Source organism: Phacochoerus africanus, chromosome 5 (genome assembly GCF_016906955.1).
Source record: "Phacochoerus africanus isolate WHEZ1 chromosome 5, ROS_Pafr_v1, whole genome shotgun sequence".
Classification (NCBI taxonomy): domain Eukaryota; kingdom Metazoa; phylum Chordata; class Mammalia; order Artiodactyla; family Suidae; genus Phacochoerus; species Phacochoerus africanus.
In genome coordinates, this window is record NC_062548.1 from 78,424,633 (window position 1) to 78,441,102 (window position 16,470).

General features: G+C 39.1%; 1 protein-coding gene across 1 annotated transcript in view; it reads left to right on the forward strand.

The window, feature by feature from the left end:
• PPP3R1 (protein phosphatase 3 regulatory subunit B, alpha) overlaps positions 1–14,480 on the forward strand; it is a 63,423-nt gene extending 48,943 nt beyond the window's left edge. Inside the window, exons 3-6 of the mRNA XM_047781908.1 lie at positions 5,677–5,853; positions 7,190–7,249; positions 8,998–9,182; positions 12,346–14,480. Of these exons, the coding sequence (XP_047637864.1) occupies positions 5,677–5,853; positions 7,190–7,249; positions 8,998–9,182; positions 12,346–12,393 (470 nt within the window). The 3' untranslated portion in view covers positions 12,394–14,480. The remainder of the gene's footprint in view (positions 1–5,676; positions 5,854–7,189; positions 7,250–8,997; positions 9,183–12,345) is intronic.
• Positions 14,481–16,470: the final 1,990 nt, after the last annotated feature.

Consider the following 16,470-nt stretch of genomic DNA (forward strand, 5'->3'; position numbering starts at 1 on the left):
CCATACAATGGGCTATGTAAACTGTGCTGTAAAAAGGAAGAAACTACTGACATTTGAAACAACTTGGATTGATGTCAAAAACTTGAGAAAAAGAAGATAGACATAAGCCATGATGTGTGTGTGTGTGTACACACATATCCTATTTACATGAAATTCTAGACAGAAATTAGTTACAGAAAACAGAACAGTGATTGTCTAGGGTTGTGGTGGGGAGGGAGTGGTGTGTGTGTGATTGACTGGAAAGGGCCCAAGGTGGGGAGTTCCCGTCCTGGCGCAGTCGTTAACGAATCTGACTAGGAACCATGAGATTGCGGGTTTGATCCCTGGCCTTGCTCAGCGGGTTAAGGATCCAGCGTTGCCATGAGCTGTGGTGGCTGTGATGTAGGTTGTAGACTCCGCTCGGATCCCAAGTTGCTGTGGCTCTGGTGTAGGTTGGCGGCTACAACTCTGATTCGACCCCTAGCCTGGGAATCTCCATATGCCTCGGGAGCGGCTCAAGAAATGGCAAAAAAAGACAACAACAAAAAAAGGGGGGGCCCCAAGGGAACATTTTGGCGTGATAGAAATGTGCTTTTTTGTCTTGATTGTAATGATGCTTGCTTAAGTGTATACATTTGTCAGAACCTATATCTAATAATGCATTTTTAGAATATCAGTTATTAAAGTTGGTTTAAAATTTCTTAACATTTTGATTACAACTTGATAACTCTTTAGTTGATGCTGCTGTTTAGCTCTCGTGTATTTGGTAATCATTTTTAAAGTATGTAATAATTTAAATCTAGAAACATTAAAAGCATATGTTGCCTCTTGCTTTAGAAAATTATGATATACCCCTAAAATCTAAACCTTTTAAGTGGATGAAAGTTTTTCATTTTTAGAAAAAAGTACGCATGTCTGCATTTCATAATATGCTGTTTCGATTCTTCCTTGATAGTAACAGGGAGCTTTATTTTGTTGTCAAACTCTAATCTATATTCCAGATTATTATAAAATTTGGGGATATTTTTGGAGCTGCTCATGAAAATTTTATCTGTAATGGTCTCTACTGCACCCCCTGGTGGTTTTGATTTCTTGTTTGGGATAACATTGGAAATACAGTCTTTATTTTGTAGGAGATGAATTTTACAAAAGGCTTCAAAACATTTAATCTTTTTGTTGAAAAAAGGGGCTGCCTAATTGCTTATGTTGACAGCATTCTAAGGCTTTGTTCTTGTGGTCGTCTTTACAAGAGTTATTCAACAAATGTTTCTCTGTAGGTAATTTCATCATAGCTGATGGCAGGTTCCACAGTATCTGTATGATAGAGACTCTGAGATCTCTCACTAGGGGTTTATAGTTTTCATTCTATAGTATAGTGCTAAATATCTTGCCATACAAAAGAGATCAGGGCATCTCTTTAGAAATATATAGTTACGGAGTTCCCGTCGTGGCGCAGTGGTTAACGAATCCGACTAGGAACCATGAGGTTGCGGGTTTGGTCCCTGCCCTTGCTCAGTGGGTTAACGATCCGGCGTTGCCGTGAGCTGTGGTGTAGGTTGCAGACGCGGCTCGGATCCTGCGTTGCTGTGGCTCTGGCGTAGGCTGGCGGCCACAGCTCCGATTAGACCCCTAGCCTGGGAACCTCCATATGCCTCGGGAGCGGCCCAAGAAATAGCAACAACAACAAAAACAACAACAACAAAAAAAAAAGAAAAAAGAAAAAAGAAATATATAGTTAGGATGAGACTGGAACATTTTGTGCTTCCAGAAAATAAGGAAATGCTCAAAATGGGGATTGTTGGAAAGTCATACAGGAGCCAACTTCGAGATAGTAAATAACTAAAGAACAAAGCTAGAATAATTTGACTCACAAACAATGACATTAGATTTTAAGCCATAGGGTAAAATAAGTATCAATGGATCCATGCTGATAAAAATAACTGAATAAAGAAAGAAATAGGGGAGTTCCATTGTGGCCCAGAGGTAACCTACCAGACTATTATCTATGAGAATGCAGGTTTGATCCCTGGCCTCACTCAAGTGGGTTAAAGGATCCAGTGTTGTCGCAACCTATGGCATATGTTGAGGATGCATCTCGGATCTGGCATTGCTATGGCTGTGGCTTAGGCTGCCGCTGTGGTTCTCTTTGACCCCAAGCCTGAGAACCTCTATATGCCAAGGGTACAGCCCTAAAAAGACAAGAAAAAAAAAAAATAGGGAATAGGGACAGTTTTAAAAAAATAAATAAAAGCAGGAACATGGAGTTGTGGCTCAGCAGGTTAAGGATCCTGCAGTGATTTGGGTCAATGCTGTAGCATGGGTTCAGTATCTGGCCCAGGGATTTCCATATATTGTGGGCATAGCCAAAAACTAAAAACAACGTTTCAGGAGTTCCCATGGTGGTGTAGCGGAAATGAATCCAACTAGGAACCATGAAGTTGCAGGTTCCATCCCTGGCCTTGCTCAGTGGGTTAAGGATCCAGCATTGCCATGAGCTGTGGTGTAGGTTGCAGATGTGGCTCGGATATGGCGTTGCTGTGGCTCTGGTGTAGGCTGCAGCTACAGCTCTGATTAGACCCCTAGCTGGGAACCTCCATATGCCGAGGGTGTGGTCCTAAGAGGACAAGAAAAAAAAAAAAAGTTTCAACTAATGATAAGGGGAAAAAAGCGTTATTAGGCACATACCATAGTAATATTTTGCAGGTAGACCTTCCCAGATGGGTGCTAAAATTAGATTGGGATTTGAGGAGAAATTAGGATTATCCACTCCTCTCATGACCCCAGTATTTTTTTTTTTTTTAATATAAAGGGGAAGTTAATAGATACATAGTGGAGAAATCTGGCAGGAAGCACCTTAGCCAAGTGATCCAAGTCAACATCACTAGATAAAAGACATGCTGACGTCATGAACCCCTTGATAGGATGTGCTGAGAAGGACATCTCATCATTTCTCTGATATTCTTGGCCCAAATGCTGAATTGATTCTAATCATGAGAAAACATTAGCAGGTTCAAACTGAGGGACATTTTATAAAATATTGGGCAAAAGTTTCAAAGTCATGAAAGACAAGGAGGGGACTAAGGAGAAATTTTGAAAAAGTTAACAAAAATCCCTCACCCACCTTCCCCCAATGTTAACATCTCACAGACCTAAAGAGCAGTTATCAACATCAAGGAACTAACATTGTTACAATGCTATTACACTGTATTTTTTAGTGAAATGGTGACATTGGAAAATTTTCTTTTCCACAATTCTTTTCAGGATCCCAGTTGTTTCTTTGAAAATATTATTATTGGTCAGAGGATTCAGTATGACTTGCTTCATTTTGTTTTTAAATCATTAATGTGTTACTAGGTAATACATTATTTATAAAATGGCTATTAAAAGAATTTCCTGAAGGAACAGTAGTTTTGTTGCTGCTTATTACTATTGTACAATTTTTGAAAATTGGCTAAAATTGAGGACACCATTCTGTGTACTTATTTTCCTTTTCATTCTGAAAACCACCTAAAAGAACTTAGACTTAAAGTTGTTTTTACCGTTAAGCCTAACAGTAGAGTTGTAGCTCAGTGTGTGTGTAGTAATAACAGTGCTTGAAGAGCCACAGGCCTCCATCTCTTCTCTACTCTGGGAATCTCTCATATTCTTTTTCTCCTAAATGACTATATATGTATATATGGGGAGAGAGAGACAGTTAATGTTTCTTCATTTGAGAAGATGTTGAGTGAATAAGTAGCCGTCTATCTCTGTTAATACTTATACTCTAGTATTCATGTGCCCAGTTAGAAATATTTATTTATATTTACTGTGTCAGCATGAGCTTTCTAAAAGCATTGATTGGGTAAGGTCTTAACAGTTTAACTTGGTGTTTTCTATGTAAACATTCCATAGTAATAACTATATTTTATAAACTCAAAAGATCTAAGGTTTAATATATTAAGTTGTATATGTATAGGACTTTATAGGATTATCTGTTAAAGTATTTTGTATAATGTAGTTTAAATTGAATATGTAATTTAAATTGAGTATGTAGGCACTTTCAACTCCTAAAGAGATAGTCCTCTCAAAGATGTCCTTACAAAAAGTAGAAAAATAACATGAGTTTCAGCCTGGCAAAACATATGAAAAAGAGTATCTCTGGAGTTCCTGTCGTGGCGCAGTGGTTAACGAATCCGACTAGGAACCATGAGGTTGCGGGTTCGGTCCCTGCCCTTGCTCAGTGGGTTAACGATCCGGCGTTGCCGTGAGCTGTGGTGTAGGTTGCAGATGCGGCTCGGATCCTGCGTTGCTGTGGCTCTGGCGTAGGCTGGTGGCTACAGCTCCGATTCAACCCCTAGCCTGGGAATCTCCATATGCCGCGGGAGCGGCCCAAGAAATAGCAACAACAACAACAAAAAGACCAAAAAAAAAAAAAAGTATCTCTGAGTCACAAGATGAGTCAAGAGGGTGAGGTTTGTTTGTTTTTCCTTGTTCATCTGTTTTAAGGCAGTGTAATCCCAAGCAACACAAAAAATCTTTTATCAAAGTTGATGCCACAAGTTGGAATTTGTTCTTTAATATTTAGCTTGTACTGGAATTCCGTCGTGGCGCAGTGGGTAACAAATCTGACTGGAAACCATGAGGTTTTGGGTTCGATCCCTGGCCTTGCTCAGTGGGTTAAGGATCCGGCGTTGCTGTGAACTGTGGTGACTGTGGTGTAGGTCGCAGATTCAGCTCGGATCCTGTGTGCTATGGCTCTGGTGAAGGCCGGTGGCTACAGCTCTGATTCGACCCCTAGCCTGAGAACCTCTATATGCCTCGGGAGCGGCTCAAGAAATGGCAAAAAGACAAAAATAAAATAAAATAATATTTAGCTTGTACTAAGTGCAGATCTGAAACATTTCATGGTGCTGTCAAGATGGGTTTGATCTATTTCAAAGCCCTGTGCCTAATTTTTAGGATATTGGTAATAACAGTTAAATGGAAAGCAACCTTTAAAAATTATATAGAATTTTAAGGTTTTTTTTTTGTCTTTTTGTCTTTATAGGGCTGCACCCACAACATGTGGAGGTTCCCAGGCTAGGGGTCCATTCGGAGCTGTTGCTTCCAGCCTACGCCAGAGCCACAGCAATGCTGGATCCTTAACCCACTGAGCAAGGCCAGGGATCAAACCCGCAACCTCAGTGGTTCCTAGTTGGATTTGTTAACCACTGAGCCACAACGGGAACTCCAAATTTTAAGAATTTTTAGTAAAATTTTAAAAATAAATGTTAGATTTTATTTGGGATGCTTTGAAATATTGAACTATGTTCATATCATTTTCAAATTTTTGAACCGTGAATTGTTGGAGAAAAAGTAAATTAAAATTTTAAAAGATAAGTGAACATCAGAGTGCTTTGGTACATAGCAGAGATTGATTTAGTCTGCCTGGTAGGAACCACGTGACTTCCATGATCAGCTTAGCTTTGTCAGTCCTGTAATATTGTGGTGCTTAGCATGCAGTTGGTTGTATGTTATGGCGGGTGCAGACAAACAAAAGGGTAACCAAAACAATTTTTTTTGATATATTTTCTTTGTTGTAAGAAATTAGTCAATAGTATGTGCATCTCTTAATTATACTGGATATTAAATTATTGGATAACTGCTGAATTTTTTTCCCTATAATTATCATAAAATCATTTGATAACTTTTGCTACCTCTTTCTCTTTGCTTTTTTAGTTGATGCTGATGAAATTAAAAGGCTAGGAAAGAGATTTAAGAAGCTCGATTTGGACAATTCTGGCTCTTTGAGTGTGGAAGAGTTCATGTCTCTGCCTGAGTTACAACAGAATCCCTTAGTACAGCGAGTAATAGATATATTCGACACAGATGGGAATGGAGAAGTAGACTTTAAAGGTAAGGAAGTAGTTATTTTTAAACTACAAGTTAGATAATCTTTGAATAGCCCTATAGCTCTATGTACAGAAATGTATGAAAAAATTGGTTTTTATTGCATGTCTTTATATTATTTATTGGTAATCTTATAATAATAGGTTATGTTAAACCTCAGCATCTGTGATATAGGAACCTTAATGAACTAACAGGATCTTTTATTTTTTGGTTCGTAAATGATCAGATTATTCTTAAAGGTAATATAAAAGAAATAGGATTTAGTATTTCTTTTATTCTGAGAAAAATAGTCTCAATTTAGGGAAACTTAAAATATTAGAAGCTACATCTAAAAAATATTTTATAAAGAAAGACGAAGTCAGCAATAGAAAATAAGCTGTAGTAATAAGGATATGAGTATTATCATAGACAGGATTAATTTAGTTAATCTCAGTTTTACCAGGACACTTTATAGTGCTTTTGCTAATATTAATGTGGTACATAATTTTACATTTGATTCTACACTTTAAATAAATATTTCACCAGGGAATCAGATTTTGTCATTTTAGTTTCAGAAATTGAATTATTACAAGTAAAGGGCTCTAAACTGATTATGATTTAGTGTTTAGCATGCAGTAAAGAAAAAGGACCATTTGTCATGAAACTTCCAACAGTTTACATTTAGATTCTGAATTTTGGAACTAGAAATCCAAACTTTTTTTTTTTCTGCCAAACAACATTAATCTTTTTTAAAGACCTCTTTTATAGTCATATTTCAAGAAAAAAGAGTTAACTAGCTTAAATAATATGTTTTATAAAGTGTTGTGCTCTGTGGCACTTTATAAATATTTGTTCAGGAATTCCCATTGTGGCTCAGTGAATGAACCCACCTAGGATCCATGAGGATGCGGGTCCATTCCCTGGCCTCACTCAGTGAGTTAAGGATCCGTCATTGCCATGAGTTGTGGTGTAGGTCGCACGTGGCTTGGATCTTGCGTTGTTGTGGCTGTGGCTGGCAGCTGCAGCTCCATTTCAGCCCCTAGCCTGGGAACTTCCATGTGCCGAGGGTATGGCCCTAAAAAAAAAAAAAGGCCAAAAAATTTTTTTTTGTTCAAATTGATTTTACTTCTGAGAATTGCAAGTTCAAATTTTCAAAAACATACGGAACCTTGTTGAAGTTTCAGTTTGGCTTTTTCAATTTTGAACACTGCTAGTAATACTTTCTTTTGTAGCTAGAAAATACTCTTTTATGAGTATATAGGCTTTTTTGTGCATGGGTATGTAGTTTCTCTTTGTGAAAAATTGTAACTTCTCAAGAAAAAAAAGGAAACATGATTTGTTAACATCTTTTATTCTTATTCAGAGTTCATTGAAGGAGTCTCTCAGTTCAGTGTCAAAGGAGATAAGGAACAGAAGTTGAGGTGTAAGTATTTTTCTTGACTGACTTCATTCTCCCTCTTAGACCACTGTCCCATACTGCATTATAACCTCCTTTTAAAATATTCTAAAAGATGTCTTTTATTCTAGACCTTTAGTAGACATAACAGAAGTTTTACATTCTGAAGAAGTCTTGGACATTTGCAACTAGTATTTTTTAATGATCTGTCAGTGTTGCTTTTGGATAGAAGGAAAATAGAATTTCCTTCTGAAAATAACCACATGAACTCTGTGTCTTGGAGGGTTTTTTGTTTTAATTAAAATGTAGTTGATACAAGTTACAGGTGTACAATATATAATGATTCCCACTTTTTAAAGGTTGTACTCCATTTATAGTTTCGATAGAATTTTGGCATGAAAGTGAGAATAAATGATCTTGGACTTTCTTCTTTTTTTTGGCTGCACCTAGGACATGCAAAAGTTTCTAGGCCAGGGTATCAAACCTTTACCACAGCAGACGACAATGACAAACCTTTAACCTGCTGCTGCACAAGAGAACTCCAAAATGCTCTTAATGTGATTTGGTTAACTACATTTACACTCCCTGTATTCAGAAATATTTAGCTGGACATTCACCGTTTCGGTTTATGTACCCCGCCTCTGTTATAGTGAATGATACCTTTTTAGCTCTTAGAGCTGAAATCTTCAGCTCTTAATTAGAGAGATGCTGTAGTCATTAACAGTTCTCAGGGAAACAGGATATATGCAGACATCCTTTGCAAGTGAACTCTTGATATAAATGAGAATAATGGTAATAGCAGTTGTTATCTTTGATTGTATATTATCTCATTCAGTACTTTAAAGAATTTGGGAGGTGTTAGTAGCCCCAGTTTTACAACCTTTTTTTTTTTGCCTGTACTTCCCGGGCCAGGGATCCAACTCACACCAGAGGAGTGACCTGAACCACAGCAATGATAATATAAGGTCCTTAACCTGCTGTGCCACATGTGAACTTCCATAGCCCCATTTTTTTTTTTTTTTTCCCCTGGCTGCTCCACAGCATATGGAGCTCCTGGGCCAGGGATCAGATCCGGGCCACAGCCTTGAACTAAGCCACAGCTGCAGCAATGCTAGATCCTTAACCCACTGTGCCAGGCTGGGATCAAACCCACGTCCCAGTGCTCCCAAGATACTGCTGATCCTGTCACGCCGCAGTGGGAGCTCCCATGGCCCCAATTTTGTATGTGCAGCAAATGAAGCTTAGGAAGGTTAAATAACTTACTTCTGGGCTACACTAATTGGCCCAGGCAGTCTTGATTTCCTATCCCATATACTCTTGCTTTTTTTTTTTTTTTTTTTGCTTTTTAGGGCCTCGGGCCGCACCTGTGGCATATGGAAGTTTGACCCCTGGGGGCTAGGGTTCAAATGGAGCTGCCACTTCCTGCCTATGCCACAGCCACAGCATCGTGGGATCTGAGCCGTGCCTGCAGCCTACACCACAGCTCATGGCAGTGCTGGATCCCTGACCCCTCTGAGTGAGACCAGGGATCGAATCTGTATCCTCGTGGGTACTAGTCAGATTTGTTTCTGCTGCGTCACAACGAGAACTCCTCTCTAGCCCATATACTCTTAACCAGCAGTTTTCATTTAAAGATAACAAACATGTCTATGTAGGAAGGGGCCGTCCTCATAGTCAGAATTTTAAATGTTTGGCAACTGTTTTCTTTGTCACTGAACATATTCCTTTGTGATTACCTTAATAATTGCCATTGATTGTCCTTACTCTTTTTTTAGTTGCTTTCCGTATCTATGACATGGATAAGGATGGCTATATTTCCAATGGGGAACTCTTCCAGGTGTTGAAGATGATGGTGGGGAACAATCTGAAAGATACACAGTTACAGCAGATCGTAGACAAAACCATAATAAATGCAGATAAGGATGGGGATGGAAGAATATCTTTTGAAGAATTCTGTGCTGTAAGTACCAAAGAGCTGATTCTTCATTAGTTAACATTTCACAAAAACATTTTAAAAATCACTTAATAAAGAATTCCTTACAGTATTCTGCCCTAGAAATTCATGTTTGGTTTTGCTTAATTGCTCCATATTCAGAGTTTTTGCAATGTTCTTTGTTTTAATTGTTAATAATTACTATTCTCAGGAATCCAGTATTCTCAGCGATTGTCTGATAAGATGCCGCTAATAATTTTTACTTATTATTGATAGCCTCCCAAATAAAGAACTAGGTTATTTGAAAATTCTTTTGTGGGAAATAATGTGTTCTTAGTTTCAGCTAGGAATCCCAGGGCTTGCCTTCCTGTGGACAGCAGAAACGGAGTCCCTGTACATCTTAAACTTAGCAGCTAGGCAATAGCTCAATGTTCTGAGCTATTGATGGGTAGTTCTGGTGATCTGGGGTAGCGGTTTACTGCTTCTCTTCTTTACTCCTACCCCTAAAGCAGGATCCTAACTTTTGGATGTGTTATAAGCAGCTTTAACTGCAAGCTAGAGATATTGGAGAATCCAGAGGAGAGGGCAATGATAACGAAAAACTTAAAATTTTCATTCATGACTGGATGCTTCTCTAGACGATTTTCCTCCTCTTTTACATTATTTATTTAGACCACACAAGGGAAAACAAATGACTTTGGTTGTGTGTTATGTAAGGACTTAAGTAACTACTTTGGTATTTAAACAGTTCACATTATCTTTTAAGTAGCTTCCTTCATTTCAAGGGAATATTGTTTGCATTTTGTTTCAAAAAGTAGGGTGGCGCTCTAATTGAAGACGAGGTGCGGTCTTTTGAAAGAGTTAGATAGGCTTGAGACTGAGTTGGTAGTGGCGCCATAGATAGTAGCCGCTGCCTGTAGTTCAAAAGAAGAGAAAAAAAGAAATTCCAGTCCTTTGAAGAGAACAAAACAAGAATGAGAGACTCTTGGCTGGAATGCTGTGGAAGGGATGTTTATAAGTGAAAACTACTTGCAATTTTGAAATATAAAATATATCTTAAAATTACATGAAAATTGGTCTCTTGCAGCCTGGGAAGGGCCAAGGTGGGAAGAAGGAATCCCCAGATGCTCTCGCAGGCAGGCCCTGACTTGCCTGGGGCCTCTTTCTCAGTAATGACCAGACTGGGAATCACTCCCTACTGGCCCAGGAAGAAATTGATAAAACCCCCACATTTATCTTGCAGGAAATCAATAGGATTATGAGGTTAATGCCAGAGCAGGCTTAGTGACAGTTGCCAAATAATTGATCCCAGGAAGACACGGCTAAAGTTAAGTGAGGCCTAATAAATAAACTTCACGAGTTTGGAAAGTGAAGAACTTCAGAAAATGCAGGGATGTGTGGGGGTCAGGCTTCTGGACTCCCTTTTGTCCTCCCCTTCAAAAGATTAAGAAAAAAATTACATGTAAATCACTTACATTGGAAGGATATTAAAATACATCTTCAGGTATAGAAATGATGCTGTTTGTACTAAAGATATAAGCTGAGCTTTGAGGTTTTTTTCCCCATCATGTGTGATTGCTTTAGTTGTATTCTTGGAGGGCGTAGTTCAAGAAAGAAGGAAATGTTTGTTTTGCATTTTAAACCAGTTTTTAAAAACATTTATCAAGCTCATAATTTGAGTTCTTATTAAGACTTCTTAAGCTGTAACAGTGAAAGAAAATGGACAAGTTATTTTATTTTTATTTTTTGCTTTTTAGGGCCACACCCGCTGCATATGGAAGTTACCAGGCTGAGGGTTAAATTGGAGCTGTAGCTGCTGGCCTTTGCCACAGCTCACAGCAATGCTGGATCCTTAACCTACTGTGTGAGGCCAGGGATTGAACCCTCATCCTCTGGATACTGGTCAGGTTCGCTACTGCTGAGCCATGATGGGAACTCCCTGGACAAGTTACTTTAAAAGATCACACACTACATTCCTACTTTAAGATTTTCAAATGAGTTCCCTTGTGGTGCAGTGGCTTAAGGATCTGGTGGTGTCACTGCAGCAGCTTGGGTCACTGTTGGGGTGCGGGTTCAATTCCTGGCCCAGCAACTTCCACATGCCTTGGGCACAGCACCCCCCTCCAAAAAAATTTTTCAGAGTACTTTACCATACACAGATATTAGATATGATAGTGACAGGATTAAAGTTGGTGGATTGAACATGTATTTATTTTTGCTTCCTCTCAAAACTCCACTGAAATCAAATGGATTAAAAAGAAAAGGTTATTAACCCACAAGAACCAAGTGAACAGTGGAGAGGATAGTAACTAGATTGGGTGCAACTTATAAAGTTGAATGGTTAACTAATTTATCAGATAGGAGGAAAAATTCTAAGCAGGATAGCAAACTTCTGTTTTCATAACAGGACTTGTAGAACTAGCTGGCTGTTTAAGCTTTATTTTTCAAATTTAAAAATAAAGTTTAAAATAAATCAGATGCGGCTACATGCAACAGCATGGATTAATCTCACAAACATGATGTTGTATATGTGAATTATACTTAATAAAACCTATCCTCCAAATAAAATACAAGTAATAACATTTTCCAATTGCCATGTCAGTGCTCACTGAGATGTCTCTAACAGCTCTACATGTGTTCGACTCCAGGGGAAAGAAACGTGCAAAAATGTTATTCAGCTGTGCCTTTTGATACTTTCTAAGAACAGACTGACATTGAAGCCCAGATTTGGTTTTTAACAACTTTTATGGTAACATCAGATTAGCATTTAATTTTCAGCTACTAAAGGCTGTGTCAAAAGAACCAGTGAAAGAGTAGGCCAGATCCTGCCTGCAGCCTGTTTTATTTTTTAGCCAAAAAAAAAAGTTTTTTATGTTTTAAAGTGTTGTTTTTTAAAAAAAAAAGATGGAAGAAGAAAATTCAAGAGAAACTGTATGTGGCCTACACAACTTAAAATGTTTACTACTTGGCCCTTGATAGAAAATGTTGCCAGCCCTTGTGCTAGAGCACAAAAAAATGCCTGTTGCCCTGGGAGAGAGAGAAGCCATGGAAATTCATGCAAGCTTTGGGGAGTAAAAACACAACAGCTTCTAGAAATGGCTAAAGCAGTATGTTTTTTAGACTCTGGTTTTAGAAGATGCAAAGAGGAGTCCCACGAACACAGTCAAGTTTGCCTTGTTCTCTGTTGCAGGTTGTAGGCGGCTTAGATATCCACAAAAAGATGGTGGTAGACGTGTGACTCTCCTTTAAAGAGCACCACCCAACACTTTTGCTTTCTTCTCCATCTCTGAAGATCTGCTCAAGACGTCCAGCAATGCTCTCTGTGTATTTAAATGGAAGTATTTTTCTCTGTGAAGCCACATTTTCCAACATGAGCCTCATGAAGCCAACTAAGTGTTATTGAACTCTTATTCTCTCAATAACTCAGTGTAGCACTTTAAAGTCTGAAGGACAGCAGCATGAAAAGAGCATATCAATGTGGTGAAGAAAGGGAAGGGGTTGGCTTTTTAATTTATTTTTCTTCATCTTTTATAACAAGAAAGTATCTATATATACATATGTAAATATTTATATATAGATATATGTAGCTTTCTATATGTGTAGTAGGTTGGCTTTAATTTAATATACTTGATTCTGAAACAAAATGATAGAATACAAAAGTGCCAAGCAGAACATTCAACATCCTTACTTTTATTTCACACAGTTTTATGTATAGATCAAAGATTGTACAATTCAAGCCGGGTGTTAGGCCAGCTATTCTCCTTTTCCTGTGCTTTCTCCTTTGAGAGATTGACAAAGCATTTGTTGACATCTTATTATTTACCTTGATTACATTTTTGTAACAAAGGAGTTTGTAGCTTTATACCTATAGTAGATTTCTGGGGACTGTGTCTCATTGCTGAGCAGTTTTTCCCACATCTGCTTGAGGAGAAAGTGTAGTTCAGTGCTGCCGCCAAGAGCTCGTGCTTGCTTTCAGTGACTGCACGGAGCTTACGGCCGCTTCATTCTGTCACTTCACAGCTAGGAGCGTTACATTTCATTAGATGTCCCCGAGTAAGTGTCAAGCTAGTTGTGATTCTATTTGTGAAGGACAGAAGCCATTTAAGGCGGTCCTGACTTCTCTTAGACATAATGCAGAGTTCCTGCGATGACCACGTAACTGCTTAGGGTTATCCATTTATTTGTTTCATTACATGGGTGGTAAATTGTCATTAAACTTATGTTTGAACCATAAACTTCCCTTCTGTGTTTCAAAAACCTTGCAACTAATCTAGAAACTGGTGATAGTTAATGTGCATGTATGTATCTATACACCCACATACACTTACGACTTACATGGGAGAAACCTTACAAATCTGTATGCCACAGATGAGCAAAATTATATCCAAATTTATACTTCTTAAATTTCTCTACTGCAAGGCATAGAGAGTGCATGATGGTTTTCTTGATTTGCCCGTATAAGTGATGGGTAATTTAATAAATTTGTGTGATATAAAAGTAGTGTACCATGTTCCACCACTTGATATTATCCCTTCCCTTTTCTGCAAAGGTACTATTGGCTGGAAGCAAACATTCTGGTTAGCTTTGTAGGACTGTAGTCTTTCCCTACATAGTTTTTCTAGAAAACTGGTTTTCTCATCTTGAGTGGGAAAGGGCAGGTCAAATCAGTGAAAGGATCTCAAATTGGGCACACGAGCCTGCCATCGCTGTTCCTTCAACTGAGTGCTGCACGCCATGGGCTCTGTCTGTGAGAGAAATCCCGGTGCTTGGTGTCCTTGCATGACATGGAGTTTTGCATGTAGATCGATTTAAAATGTACCTCTTGTTTACATAATTTGCATAATCTTAAAACATAATGTTGCCAAACTTTGGAAATGTTAATGTTCAAACTGAAAATCTCCACTACATGTAACTTTCTTCCTCTGGATCAGTACGTGGCTTATAATCCCAGCCAGTGGTTTGATCTGTTCCAGTGTCAACTGCCATGTGCTCTGCTTCAAGGGGGGAGCTAGTCTTTTGTGAATTTTTTGTACATAAGTATTTGTTACAAATATTTTAGCAAATGCTTTCTATTTCTCTTGCTTGTGCATATCTTGGCTGGCGTTACAGAAAATAGTGCAAACATTATTTCCTTACTGGGTAATGAGGGCTTTTTCTTTTTCTTTCTTTTTTTTTTTTTTTTTTTTTTTTAGAGTGTGTGGGAGGGTTGGGGGAGGGATGGATTATGTCGAATGTTTAGTTTTTCTTCTGCATGAAACATCATGTTGTGGGATCTTTAGAAAACTTCATACTGTATGAATAAGAAAATAAAATATTTGGAACTTAGTTGAGTGTATTCACAGTGGTCTTTAGGCTTCCCCAGCCATTAGTCTTTTTTCATTCGTTTGGATTTTTAAACACCTCTGTTAAGTTGATGCTTGATCCTTGACCGTAAGCCATAAGTGAAAGGAAGTCTGCTTTAACTCTGGGTGAAAACGCAAATCATCCTCATGACCTGCAGAGTCCGGTCTCCATTCTTGCTCTGCTTCCAGCTGCCTTGGCCTCCTTGTGCTTCCAGGAGCCTTTGTTGGGCTTTCCTCTGTTGGCCTTTGCACTGTCTCTTCCCCTACAGGCTGTCCCACAGCAAATGCTTCCAGGGTGGTTCAGTTCTGTCCTGGCTCAGCAGGAACTCTCCTGGCTGCCCATTTAAACACCCTCGCACCCTGACCTACCCGGCTGTCTTCCTCCATGGCATTTCACCTCTTCTGACATGATTAACTTAAGTGTTTGATATTTGTTTGCCCCAGTTATTGAAATGAAATGAATGAAAGCCCCCTCCGCGCCCCCCCCCCAGGAATTTCTATCCCTCATTCACTTACACACTTGGTTATCTAGAATTTGCTCTTAGTGTTTACTCAGTACGAGACACCTTGTTTATATTAGTTGTTAATACTACATTCAGTATTTTCTCACTCTTCACAAAAGGCAAAAATTTGTATTATTTTGAGACTTTTATTCATGCAACAACTTTGTAGGATTCCTACTCTTTGTCTAGCATTGTAATAAGCACTTGAGATTTTTGTGAGAGGTAAAGGATGTGCCTGACCCAGATGAATTTTGAGCTTTTGGTGTTTACATTCAGAACACCAGCACTGTCAGGTGTGCGCTTGTTATGAGCTATTATGCACTGGATTCTTTGGCTCTTCAGGCTATCCTCCTATTCTAGGAGTATAAGTTAGTTAACTCTAAACCAATAGATACATTTAAGCCCTAGGTTTTTCTCTTTAAATTTTTTTTCTGTTTGTTTTTTTATGGGTGCACCTGAGGCTTATGGAAGTTCCTGACAGGGACTGAATCCAAGCTGCAGCTGTGGCAACACCAGATCCTTTAATCCATTGTGCTGGGTCAGAGAGCAAACCTGTACCTCCACAGCAACCTGGCCCACTGGAGTTGGATTCTTAACCCACTGTGCCATTACAGGAGCTTCTAGTTCTAATGGTCTTAAAGAGTAGAAAAGATGACTTAAAGTAAAACAGTAACTCACAGAATGAAAGAAAATATTTGTAAGTCAAGTATCTGATAAGAGACTGCTATCTAGAATATGTGAAAAACTATAAGACTCAAAAACAAAAACTGATTGGAGTTCCCATTGTGGTTCAGTGGGTTAACCTGACTAGTATTCATGTGGGTTTGATCCCTGGCCTCTGGGTTAAGGAACTGGCATTGCCATGAACTGTGGTGTAGATCTGGAATGTGGCTTGGATCCCACATTGATGTGACTGTGGTATAGGCTTGCAGCTGTAGCTCTGATTTGATCCTAGCCCAGGAACTTCCATATGCTGCAGGTTGGGCCCTAAAACAATCAAACAAAAAACCCAAAAACCTGATGAAAAATGGGCAAGGCAGAGTTCCCATTGTGGCACAGCAGAAACGAATCAGACTAGTATCCATGAGGATGCAGGTTCAATCCCTTGCCTCGCCTAGTGGGTTAAGGATCTGGTATTGCTGTGAGCTGTGGTGTAGGTTGCCAACGAGGCTCAGATCTGGCATTGCTATGGCTGTGGTGCAGACCAGCAGCTGTAGCTCTAATTTAACCACTTGGTCTGGGAGCTTCCATGTGCCACTGCTGTGGCTGCACAAAGGGCAGGAGGCAAAGGGGAGTTCCTCCTATGGTGCAGTGGGTTAAGACTCCAACTGCAGTGGTTTAGGTCCTTTCCAGGATGTGGGTTTGATCCCCAGCCCAGTGCAGTGGGTTAAAGGATCCAATGTTGCCACAGCTATGGTGCAGGTTGCAGCTACAAGCTTGGATTCAGTCCCTGACTAGGAACTTCCAATG